Here is a 13,647-nt window from a genome sequence, read left to right on the forward strand (position 1 = left end):
GGCCTGTGGGCCGAGGATCGGGCAGACTTGCTATAAAGCATCTTTAGTAATGTGTCCAATCCAAAATTCTTGATTTACATCTCCCACCCTACATAGAACTCTGTTTCCCCATCTCATTAATGGTTACCCAATTGCTCAAGCCCAAAACCTAAAGCTATCCAATTCTTCTTTTCCCTTGCCCTTCATAGCCAATTCATCAAATTCTGTCTGTTCTAATTCTGAAATCTCCCTAGAATTCATCTGCTCTTCTCTGTCTTCATGGCTAGCACCTTGTTTCCTGGACTGCTGCCACCCATTATCTCACAAGACTTTTCATAGTCATCAGAATAGTTCTTGAAACAAATCTGATGATGTTTCTCTCTTGAGACTGCTTAAAACCTTCCAGTGGATTTGTATTGTATCTGTACTTCTCATCATAGCTTGTATCTTTTAAATAAAGATCAGTAAACTTTTGTAAAGGGCAAGGTAGCAAATATTTTAGGCTTTGTAGGGCCATGTGGTCTGTCCCAGCTACCTAGTTCTACCATCGTGGTGCGGAAATAACCATAGACTGTAACAAATGAGTGTAACTGCATTCCAGTAAAACTACTTACAAAAACAGGCAGCAGGCCAGATTTGGCCCACAAGCTGTAGCTGACAATCTTGGACCATTAACTGCTGCTTGAGCTCAATTTCTACTAGTTTTCCTCTCATTCACCTTGCAGAAGCCACCCTGTCTTCTTACCATTCTCAAAGCACGCTAAGTCCATTTCCTTCTGACAGTCTTTGCAGTTAATCCTCCCTCTGCCTAGAACACTCCTCCTAGAGCTTTGATAGTTCACTTCTCAATATTCAGGTATTTACTCAAATCTCTTCCTCTGGCTTTCCTGCCCAGACCTGTTTGAAAGAATCACCCTATACCATTTTCTATCTGTCCCTCACTATAAATCACTACACTATTTTCTTCAGAGCACTTACTTTATTTTTGTTTTGAGACAGGATCTCACTCTGCCGCCCAGGCTGAAGTGCAGTGGCATGATCTTGGGTCATTGCAATCTCTGCCTCCTGGGGCTCAAACAGTCCTCTCACCTCAGCCTTCTGAGTAGGTGGGACAACAGGACACACCACCACACCTGGCTAATTTGTGTATTTTTTGTAGAGATGAGAGACTTCACCATGTTGGCCAGGCTGCTCTTGAACTCCTGACCTCAAATGATTCTCCCACCTCGGCCTTTCAAAGTGCTGGGATTATAGGCATGAGCCACTGCACCCTGCCTTCAAGGCACTTTTTACTGCTTATAATTCTGTTATTTTTCTATTTGCTTATTTTTTTGTCACCCACTAGAATATAAACTCACTGAAGTCAGGGACCTTGTCTGGTTTGTTCACTGCTACATTCCCACGCCTACATGAGTTTCTGACTTATGGCCAATATGTAATTATTTGTTGAATGAATGACTGACTTCATTTTTATGTGTATAAATTTGGTGACTACTGAATTTATAACAGCCTGATGGAAAACAAGTCTGACATGTTTGGAGAAAAATTGATTAGAAAATATTCCTAATTCAGCTGGGCACGGTGGCTCACACCTATAATCCCAGCACTTTGGAAGGCCGAGGCAGGTGGATCACCTGAGGACGGGAGTTCGAGACCAGCCTGACCAACATGGCGAAACCCTGTCTCTACTAAAAATATAAAAAATTAGCCGGGCATGGTGGTGCATGCCTGTAATCCCAGCTATTCGGGAGGCTGAGGTAGGAGAATCGCTTGAACCTGGGAGGTGGGGGTTGCGGTGAGCTGAGATCACACCATTGTACTCCAACTTGGGCAACAAGAGCAAAACTCCATCTCAAAAAGAAAAGAAAAAAAAATGTTCCTAATTCTCCATTTCTAAGAAATACTAACTTTTTTCTTTTCTCTTTTTTTTTTTTTTTTTTAAATTATTGTGGGTGTTCAATGTAGATCTGAAGAGGAATGATTATACGCCTGATAAAATTATATTTCCTCAGGATGAGCCTTCAGATTTGAATCTTCAGCCTGGAAATTCCACCAAAGAATCAGAATCAACTAATTCTGTTCGTCTGATGTTATAATATTAATATTACTGAATCATTGGTTTTGCCTGCACCTCATAGAAATGTTACTGTGTCACTTTTCCCTCAGGAGGAAATTGTTTGGTAATATAGAAAGGTGTATGCAAGTTGAATTTGCTGACTCCAGCACTGTTAAAAGGTCAATATTCTTTTGACCTGATTAAACTAATCAGTCAGAAATTCCCTATAGGATAGAGCTGGCAGCTGAGAAATTTTAAAGGTAATGATAATTAGTATTTATAACTTTTTAAAGGGCTCTTTATATAGCAGAGTATCTCATTTGACTTTGTTCTGATGAGGGTGATGCTCTCTCTTATGTGGTACAATACCATTAACCAAAGGTAGATGTCCATGCAGATTTTATTGGCAGCTGGTTTGTTGCCATTCAAGTAGGGAAATGAAGAAATCACTCAGCCTTTTGGTTAAATGGCAGTCAAAATTTTCCTCAGTGTATTTAGTGCGTTCAGTGATGATGTCACTGGTTCCCAGCTAGATGCTTACTGGGCACGGGAAGTGAAATGACTTGTTCTAATTCTAGGTTCACAGAGGTATAAGAAGCCTGAACTAAAGACCATTTTCAAGAGGGACGGTATTTATGAATCAGGGTTAGGCTCCATATTTAAAGATAGAGCCAGTTTTTTGTTAAATAGAACCCAAATTGTGTGAAAGTGTTAATTGGGTTTTTTAAACATTGTTTTATCAAGTCACTGTTAAGTAGAAGAAAGCCATGGTAAACAGATATATAACCTAAATTATAAAAGGAGAAATCTAACTCACTCATCAAGGGAAGTTACCTTGTGAGGAAAGTTAAAGTACTTTTTCTCTATTTATATCAATAGTGACAACACAGAACTTACTTCTCCAAAGATTTTATTGATTGTTATATCAAATCAGAATGTAAACATGAACTCTTGCATATATTTAAAATTGTGTTGGAACATTTGAACATGAATGCTGTTTGTGGTACTTAAGAAATTAATTCAGTTGGATTATCATTATGTGATACTGGCAGATTGCAGTGCAACCTTATGCCAATAAAATGTAATTTAACAACCCCAGATATTGTTGAATATTCAACAATAACAAGAAAAGCTTTTCATCCAAGTTTTATGCTTTAATTTTTTTTCCTTTTTTTTTCTTTTTGTTTCCTTGGTACTAATTTTAATTTTTATTTGGAAGGGAGCAGTATAAAGCTTATTTGTACTCAGTAGTGTATCTCATAGATACAGACAAGGCAAGAGATGATAAGCTGTTTAAATAGTGTTTAATATTGATTGGGGGTGGGGAGAAAAAAAGTGTATTACTAAAGATATTATATACATTTTGTATATCATTAAATCTTTAAAAGAAATGAAATAAATTTATTATTGTTTACAGATGTTTAGTGAGTTTAATCATTCTGAAAAATCTGACATTTTCAGGGTATCAATTTGAGTATCAGTTTTTTTAAATGAACTATTTATATACCTATGCTTTTGATATCCTATCTTGTACAATGTTTAAATTAATACTCATTTCTTACTGTCTTCTTAGAAATCTGTTTTTTGTTAGGCCAAAAAAGGGCAATATGGGCTGTCTATTGATTTTATTTTCACAGGATTATAATAGTAGCTACACTTTTTCTTACCACTGCGCCCGGCTGCTAACACTTATTTAGTGCCTACTACATGCCAGACATTACTCTAAGTATTTCACATATATTAACCTATTTAATCCTTATAACAATGTTATAAAGAAATAGGTGTTATTATCCTGTTTTGCAGATTTGTAAATCAAAGTGTTAGAGAGGTAAAGTAACGTTCCTAAGATTCTTACATTTATTTAATAAGTAGCAATGATAGGATTTGAACCCACGCTGGCTGCCTTTCATCTATACTGTTTTTGTTTTGTTTTGTTTGTCTCGGTGTGGCATGGTGGTTCACGCCTGTAATCCCAGCACTTCAGGAGGCCAAGGCAGGTGGATCACTTGGGCTCAGGAGTTTGAGACCAGCCTGGGCAACATGGCAAAATCCTATCTCTACTTTAAAAATACGAAAATCAGGCCGGCGCGGTGGCTCACGCCTGTAATCCCGGCACTTTGGGAGGCCAAGGTGGGCGGATCACAAGGTCAGGAGTTTGAGAGCAGCCTGACCAACATAGTGAAACCCCGTCTCTACTAAAAATACAAAAAATTAGCTGGGCGTGGCATCAAGTGCCTGTAATCCCAGCTACTTGGGAGGCTGGGGCAGGAGAATCACTTGAACCTGGGAGGAGGAGGTTGCAGTGAGCCGAGATCATGCCATTGCACTCCAGCCTGGGCAACAGTGTGAGACTCCATAAAAAAAAAAAAAAAAAAAAAGCTGGATGTGGTGGTATGCACCTGTATATAGTTCTAGCTACTTGGGAGACAGGTAGGAGGATCACTTGAGCCTAGGAGATGGAGGCAGCAGTGAGCTGAAATCATGCCACTGCTTTCCAACCTGGGCAACAGAGTGAGATCCTGTCTCAGAAAAAAAAATAAGAGACAAGCTCTTGCTCTGTTGCCCAGGCTGGAGTGTAGTAGCGTGATCATAGCTCACTGCAGCCATAAACTCCTGGGCTCAAGCGATCCTCCTGCCACTGCCGCTTGATTAGGTGGGACCACAGGCATGCACCATCACACGTAGCTTATTTTATTTTATTTTATTTTATTTATTTATTTATTTATTTATTTTGTTCTATGAGTTGGAGTCTCACTCTGTTGCCCAGGCCAGACAGTGGCATAATCTTGGTTCACTGCAACCTCTACCTCCCTGGTTCAAGCAATTGTCATGCCTCAGCCTCCCAAGTAGCTGAGATTACAGGTACCTACCATAATGCCTGGCTAATTTTTGTATTTTCAGTAGAGACAAGGTTTTATCTTGTTGACCAGGCTGGTCTCAAACTCCTGACCTCAAGTGATCTGCCTCCCCTGGCTGCCCAAATGCTGAGATTATAGGCTTGAGCCACCATACCTGGTCAACACCCAGCTAATTTTAAATATGTATTTTGTAGAGATGGGGTCTTGCTGTGTTGCCCAGGCTGGTCTCAAATTCCTGGGCTCAAGTGATCCTCTCGCCTGAGCCTCCCAAAGTGCTGGAATTGCAGGCATGAACTTGCTGCACCCAGCCTCATCTGTGCTGTAAATTATGTGCTATATTGACTCAATCATGATGACCATTGGTGGTTTCTGTACCATTTCCTGTTACTTACTGAAACACACCTACTCCATTAACTTCTTGGGTTAAGTCTAGAAAGTAGCAGTTTACTTGTAAACCACATTTTTCATCCCCAATAAGTATTTTTTTTTAGATTATTGAAGTTTATTATTATTACCCTGTGATGTAAAAGTGTCGTTTGCTTAATCTCTAATTTTTTATTCTCAACCTCATCTTACTGAAGAGAATAAAACTCTTTTACCATAGTCTTAAAATGTGGAATTCTCGGCCAGGTGCAGTGGCTCACGCCTGTAATCCCAACACTTTGGGAGGCCAAGGAATCATCTGAGGTCAGGAGTTTGAGACCAGCCTGGCCAACATGGTGAAACCCCATCTCTACTAAAAATAAAAAATTATCTGTGGTTGGTGGCACATGCTTGTAGTCCCAGCTACTCAAGAGGCTGAGGCAGGAGAATTGCTTGAACCCAGGAGGCAGAGGTTGCAGTTAGCAGAGATCGCTGCCACTGCACTCCAGCCTGGGTGACAGAGCAAAGCTCCATCTCAAAAAAAAAAAAATGTGGAATTATTTTCTGCAAAAGTTTTCTAATAGTATACCTTCTTCAGTGTGTCGGTATATGTATGCCATTATTTTACAAGTAATACATGTTGATTGTATTGGAAATTATAGAAAAGATTATATTGGATTGTTTAGAAAATGTTTTTAAATATGAAGAAAAATATAAAAATTACTCCCTTGTTCCACTTTCCCCACTCTCAAGTCAGACTATGTTGCTTTCATAGTTAGTAGCTAGCAGCCTACCCCACTAGATTATATGCTTCACAGAGGGAAGGGACCCTCGAGACTTCACCAGATGAGGAGCACCCAATACCTTGCTTGCTGCCTGGTTTGTGATGGGCACACTATAAGAAAAAAAGTCTGAATGACAAAGTGTTCTTCCATACCAGACTTCCTCTTGAAAAATAGGTCATAATGTTGTAGTCTTATATGCTTAAGTAGACAGTCAAAGCAAGAATACTCAACAAATGGCTATTTATCACTTTAAAGAAAGATCAAGTAATTATTTACAGAAAATGATGGGTCTACACAACAGGGGTTTTTGATGTCTCCTTATTTAGCATATCTGATCTTACTGCTTCCTAGCTGGGTGTCAGCAAGGCACCTGTATTTAAAGGTTCCAAATAATCTGTGAGCTTTTTCTCAAGAAAATTCCAGGCTGAGGCTCTGGTCCTCTCTAGAATATGATTTTCTTTTTCTGACTTCTTTGGAAACTCCTTAAAGCAGAGTTCTGTTCCTGGGGCCCATGATTCCACATTGTTCTTCAGAAAAAGCACACACTTCAGGCTAACAGTAGATAACACCAATGCACAGAGCACTTTCTTCATGTGCTGTCCAAACCAACATTAGGCCCTCTCCTTGTATTTCCCTTGGAATTTCTGTGTAATCCTGCATTGCAGAATTTTTCTTTCATTGTAATTATAAGTGTCAGTATACATTTCTTAAATATGAAGAAATTTAACATTATTACACCTGAAAGTTTAACCAAAACTATTGTCAAACATATAATCATTGTTCTAAAAAAATTTGTTTTAAGTAATTTGTATTAGGACACGGAACGTCCATACATTGCAGTTGCTGGCTCGTTTTGTTTTTTTATTGGAGACAGTCTTGCTCTGTTGCCCAAGCTGAAGTACAGTGGAGTGATAACCTTCGCTTCCCGGGTTCAAGTGGTTCTCCTGACTTAGCCTCCCAAGTAGCTGGGACTACAGGCACATGCTGCCACACCAGGCTAATTTTTGTATTTTTAGTAGAGACGAGGTTTCACCATGTTGGCCAAGCTGGTCTCTGACTCCTGACCTCAAGTGATCCACCTGCCTCCGCCTTCGCCTCCCAAAGTGCTGGGATTTTAGGCACGAGCCATTGCACCCGGCCAACAATCGCTTGTTTATAAAGTCTCTTAGTGTGTAGGTTTTCTGTCTCATCTTTGCCCCCAGCTTATGTTTTGAAGAACCAACTTACTTGTCCTGAAAAGTTTACTACATTTGAGATTTTGCTGATTGTTTCCTGCATGTGTCATAAACTAGTTGTTAGTTAGGTCTAAAGGCCTGATAGATTCAGTACTGAATTTTTGGTAAGAATGCTTCATTGGTGGGGGTATATAATTCTGTTGGGAAACACATGCCTGCTTGTCTTTTTGATGGTCATTGCCTGGGTCTGTTATTAATTAGGTCAGTGGTGCTCATGGTGGGTCACAGACCCCTGAGGGTCTCCCCAGGACAATGTCAAGGGGTACGTAAGATAAGGTCAAAACTTCTTATAATACTAAGATATTGTTCGCCTTTTTCACTATATTGAGAGTTGTATTGATGGAGTAAAAGCAGTGATGGGTAAAACTGCCAGAACCTTACCATGAATCAAGTGAAAATTAGAATTTTGGAAAACTTGCCTTTAACACCAGTAGCACTATAGCTTCCTAATACTTTCCTAATGAAATCAGTAGTGTTGATATTTTAAAAAAAAAAAAAAAAAAAAAAATTTTTTTGATACGGATCTTTGCTCTTGATGCCAAGGCTGGAGTACAGTAGCGTGATCTCCACTCACTGCAACCCCCGCCTCCCAGGTTCAAGTGATTCTGCTGCCTCAGCCTCCCAAGTAGCTGGGATTGCAGGCATGAGCTGCCATGCCCAGCTAATTTTTGTGCTTTTAGTAGAGACGGGGTTTCACCATGTTGGCCAGGCTGGTCATGAACTCCTGACCTCAGGTGATCCGCCTGCCTCGGCTTCCCAAAGTGCTGGGATTACAAGCATGAGCCACCGTGCCAGGCCAAAAATGATTAGTGTATAATGAGATGTGTCAGTGTTTCGAAGATCTGCATAACTAAACCAGTATTTTCGGAATGGCCAATGCATAGTATTACAAAATAATGCATAAGTGAAAGATCTAACATAGTAGAAAAGGTTTGTTTATGAGGTTTCAGAGTCTACATTATAGTTAACCTTTAGGAAACTACTACTCATCCAATTTTCGTGTCCTCATCCTCAAGAATATCCGCAGCTATCTAAAAGGCTATTAAAATGCTCCTTCCCATAAAGAACTACAATAATCAAGACAGTGTGATACTATGATAGACACAGCAATCAACAAAATTGAAATAAGAGGTCAGATGCAGTGGCTCGTGCCTGTAATCGCAGCACTTAGGGAGGCAGAGGTGGGTGGATCACTTGACGTCAGGAATTTGGGACCAGTCTGAACAACATGGTGAAACCCCATCTCTACTAAAAATACAAAATTAGCTGGGTGTGATGGCTCATGCCTGTAATCCCAGCTACTTGGGAGGCTGAGGCAGGAGAATTGCAGACTCCATCTCAAAAAAAAAAAAAAAAAAAAGACAACCTAATTTTAAAATGGCCTGAGGTCTGAATAGTTATTTCTTCATGTATACATTGGATATGTATATATCCATCCAATGGAATATTGTTTAACGATTAAAAAAGAATGAAGTACTGACATTAAGGGTCTTTCAATTCTGTAGCTACTGCGTTATAATAACACTGCAGTGCAAAATTGATCTAAATAGACTTGGACTGTCTCTTACCCTGCCACTTATTCCATAAGTGACTGACTTACTGAGCAACCCTTTCTGACAGTACTTAATGGTGATGGTGTGAAAGCGGAATGAGTTAAATATTGGCACGTGGAGGTCTCAAGTATTGGGTCCCTCCTTGCTACTTTTTTAATTCGGGAATTCCAATGAGGACAGGAGGACATGATGGGAAATAGAAAACATTCTGAGAGTAATTTTTTTTTCTATGAAGGAATTTATGTTGTAGCTTCTTCCATTAGTACTCTAATTAAAGTATGACCATACACTTAAGATCCTTGTAAATGTGTGTAATGTGCATCAGAGTGCATAAGTCTAACCCATCTCAACGTTTGGAAACAGGCACTTTTAAGTTACTCTTTAAGAATGAGATTAGGGGAAAAAGGCTGAAAGTTGGGGCAGGATGGTACAAGGTATTAATAAAAAGTGGCCACAAGCACCAAATGTAAAGCTAAAGTAATCATACAAGTGTTCAACTACATACAAATGCATATGTAAGAAGACTAATGAGGCCAGTCGTGTTGGCTCATGCCTTTAACCCCAGCATTTAGGGAGACTGAGGCTGGAGGATCGCTTGAGACCAGGAGTTCCAGATCAGCCTGGGCAACATACTGAGACCTCATCTCAACAAAAAAGTTAAAAAAAATAATAATAATGATAGAAAACGTGGGAAGAGTTGGAAGTACAGAGAATAATCCAAGTTGTCAGTAAGTTGTCAATAGTTTGTAAGCTATATGAGAGTGAATACTTGTATTTTATTCAGTATTACACACATAGCATGATGAGTGGCATAAAGTAAATGCACGTTTTCTGGATTAATAAATGAGATACCATAGCATTTTGTGTTTTGGGGGTTTTTGTTTTATTTTGAGACAGGGTCTCACTCTCGCCCAGGCTAGAGTGCAGTGGTGTGATCTTGGCTCACTGCAACCTCCACGTCCCAGGCTCAAGCGATCCTCCCACTTCAGCCTCCCAAATAGCTGGGACCACAGGCGCCCACCACCACACCCAGCTGATATTTTTCTATTTTTCTGTAGTGATGGGGTTTCATTAAGTTGCCCAAGCTGGTCTCAAACTTCTGGGCTCAAGTGATATACCCAACTTGGCCTCCCAGAATGTTGAGATTACAGGCATGAACCACCATGACTGGCCACAATAACTGTATAATAGAAGTCCTAGAATAAAAACGCTAGAAGGAAGGAAATAACCCACTAAATGCCACATTTTGTGATTCTGCAAGTAAAGAAAGAAAAAATTTACAGGGAACAGATTGACATCAAAATTCTCACATAGTAGGCCAGGCGCGGTGGCTCACACCTGTAATTCCAGCACTTTGGGAGGCTGAGGTGGGAGGTTTGCGTAAGCCCAGGAGTTCGAGACCATCCTGGGCAACATAGTGACACCTTGTATCTACCAAAAAAAAAAAAAAGCCAGGCGTGGTGGCATGCACCTGTAGTCCCAGCTACTCTGGAACCTGAGGTAGGAGGATTGCTTGAGCCTGGGAGGCAGAGTTTGCAGTAAGCTGTGTTTGTGCCCTTGCACCCCACCCGGGCAACAGAGTGAGACCCTGTCTTAAAAAAAAAAAAAAAAAAAAAAGTTCTTATCTCCTGTATGTAAGAGGCAGCAAAGCAATATTCGGAGGGGAAAGAGGGAGGAAGTTGAATCCAGTCATGTGATGGCATTCCCAGAAAGTCTACTACCCATGCTTTTTGGAAAATGTTAAGGATATCTTCAAAGAAAAATAAATAGGAAGACACAAGGGGGAAAAAAAGGCACGGAAGTAAACAATGGTGTATGAAACACAAATTGAAATGCTTACTGACAATTTTTTTTGTTTGTTTTGTTTTGTTATTTTAGAGATGAGGTGTCGCTGTGTTACCCATCCTGGTCTTGAACCGACTGCAAGCAATCCTCAGTGCCTCAGCCTCACAAAAGTGCTGGGATTACCAGTGTGAGCCACTGCACCTGGTCACAAATGTTTTTTGAAAAATGTAAACTAGAATAAAATTTTTTAAAATATTGAAAGTGATTCAGGGAAAGATAGTAAAAGCACACTAAAGGTTTCGTTTCTATTTGGGAGAAATTATGGGTGTTTTTGACATTGAAAGGTAATTCTAAATGTGGGTAACCCTTGCTATCCTTACTTGCACTGTGAGCTCAGGAACTACATAGATTAATGTACATTTTCACACAAACTCACGGCATCCAGAGTTTAGAAACCAAATAGGTTGGGATAATACAGTATTCTTTGCTATTCAAACCTTAGACCCAAATAGATTAAGGTGACAGGTTACCTTTTTTTTTTTTTTAATATTTAAAGGAAATAAACAGAATTATAAAAACAAACACAACTTCTTGGCCATTAGAAGGAAATAAAGTTTGAAGGGAAGGAGAGGATTTTTACAAGGTAATCCACTAGGGCCAGGTGTGGTGGCTCACGCCTGTAATCCCAGCTACTTGGGAGGCTGAGGCAGTAGGATAATTTGAGCCTGGGAGTTCAGGAGGTGCCCAAGCAACATGGCAAGATGCTGTCTCAAACACACGCACCCACACTAACAGGAAGACCAGGCCCCAGGTCCCTTTCATCTTCATTCATTCATAAGTTAGTCTAAAATCCACTAGGTTTCAGACCAGTCATAGGTGTTCATGGTGGGAGGCAACAGTGACCTGGTGGGGGGTATCAGCAAAGCAGGGTGAGGATAATGCTTGTGTGTTGTGTAAAGAGGGGAGTGGGGTTGATGTCCGCAGCGACAGGAGATTAGTTATATGCAGAGGGGTTGATCAAATAAGGAAATATATTGAGGACAATGGGAGGTGCCTCTCTGTTGGAGATGGGGTTGTAAATATGTAAAAGGGAGGAAACTAGAATAAATCCTGAATTATAGGTTTGGAATTGGAATTACTGGCATGAATTCGTGGTTCCCAAAATATCAAGATATATTCAGTATGGTAGTAATACTGAAAAAAAAAAAGTGTGGAGAGATATACCTATGGATGTGGATGTATGTATGCATGAGGACCTGGAAGCAGCAACGCTGTAATAACATGACTATACCCAGCTCCCAGATCTTGGTTTCTAAATACCATTCTTCACTGAAAGGAACCAGGGCTCGGAGAAACACCTGACTTCAGGATTGGGGCAGGAATGGTACTCTGGAAGATCTTGCTGTGCCAAAAAAAGGAAGTGCTCAAAGAACAATGAGGACATGTCAAATGGATACAGAAGACATCTTGAAGGGCTTCCTGCAGGCTAATCTTGAGACAATTTGAACATCTAAAAAAAATCATGGCCAGGCGCAGTGGCTCACACCTGTAATCCCAGTACTTTAAGAGGGCAAAGTGGTTGAGCTTGAGACCAAGAGCTCAAGACCAGCCTGGGCAACATAGTGAAACCCCCATCTCTACAACAAAATTTAAAAATAGCTGGGTATAGTGGCATGTGATGTAGTCCCAGCTACTCAGGAGGCTGAGGCAGAAGGATTGCTTGAGCCCAAGAAGTTGAGGCTGCAGTGAGCCAAGATCACACCACTGCACTCCAGTGAGCAACAGAGCGACACCCTGTCTCAAAAAAAAAAGAAAGGAAGGAAGAAAGAAAATATCAGATGTGCACCCATAAAAAAGGATGAGTTCATGTCCTTTGCAGGGACGTGGATGAAGCTGGAAACCATCATTCTCAGCAAACTAACACAAGAACAAAAAACCAAACACCACATGTTCTCATAAGCAGGAGTTGAGTAATGAGAACACGTGGACACAGGGAGGGGAACATCACACACCAAGGCCTGTCAGGGAGTGGGTGGCTAGAGGAAGGATAGCATTAGGAGAAACAGCTAAAGTAGATGACAGGTTGATGGGTGCAGCAAATCACCATGGCATATGTATACCTATGTAACCTGCACGTTCTGTACCTGTATCCCAGAACTTAGAGTATAATTTAAAAATAAATAAATAAAATATCAGATGTAATCCATTGAACAAAACAGTAATTTGTGAGTCCATGCTGATTAAAATAAAAGACTAAACAGAGACATAGCCAGGTGTGGTGGCTCACGCCTGTAATCCCAACACTGTGGGAGGCCAAGGTGGATCGCTTCGAGCTCAGGAGTTCAAGACCAGTATGGGCAACATGGCAAAACCCTGTCTCTACAAAAAATACAAAAATTATCCAGGCATTGGTGACACGCGCCTGTAGTCCCAGCTACACAGGAGGCTGAAGCTGGAAAATCGCTTAAGCCTGGGAAGTGGAGGTTGCAGGGAGCTGAGATTGTGCCACTGCACTCCAGCCTGGGGGACAGTGAGACCCTGTCTCAAAAGAAAAAAAGAGAAACTTCTCTTTATAGTAGAGTACCAACAGATGAATGTAGTCAGAATAATGATATTAGAAAATCACCACTTGGCAATCACCATAGCAAAAATTAATCCGGCCAAGAAACATCAATTGCTAAAACTAGTGTATGAAAGTTTGATGAGGAACAGAGCATTTACACAGTCTCAAAGTCCTCCCTGCAAAATGCTTCCTGATGATTACAAAAGGAAAAACTACATTGGAGAAACCTGGGAGACCCCACTTCATTCAAGTTATCACAGTTAATCACAGTTCACATAACCAGTGCTGGGACAAATCAAAATTGTATAACATTTGATACAAATGCAATATGAACACAGCTTCACTTCAGTGATATTCTTCATAAAAATGCATAATGTGAATCTAATCATGAGGAAACATCAGACAACATTGTTCCCATAATGTTCTTTTATGGCGATTTTGTTTTTTTCTGACCCAGGATTCAGTCCAGA

The 13,647-nt window shown here is 40.4% G+C and overlaps 1 protein-coding gene across 3 annotated transcripts in view; it reads left to right on the forward strand.

The window, feature by feature from the left end:
* LOC116273319 (transient receptor potential cation channel subfamily M member 7-like) overlaps positions 1-3,454 on the forward strand; it is a 29,779-nt gene extending 26,325 nt beyond the window's left edge. For 2 of the 3 annotated variants that reach the window (XM_031662317.1, XM_031662318.1), the window contains exon 14: positions 1,945-3,454. In XM_031662317.1, coding sequence (XP_031518177.1) covers positions 1,945-2,075 — 131 coding nt within the window. In that variant the 3' untranslated portion in view covers positions 2,076-3,454. The remainder of the gene's footprint in view (positions 1-1,944) is intronic. The other variant, XM_031662319.1, reaches the window with a different exon arrangement.
* The last annotated feature ends 10,193 nt before the right edge of the window (positions 3,455-13,647 follow it).

Source organism: Papio anubis, unplaced genomic scaffold (assembly GCF_008728515.1).
Source record: "Papio anubis isolate 15944 unplaced genomic scaffold, Panubis1.0 scaffold546, whole genome shotgun sequence".
NCBI classification, from domain to species: Eukaryota; Metazoa; Chordata; class Mammalia; order Primates; family Cercopithecidae; genus Papio; species Papio anubis.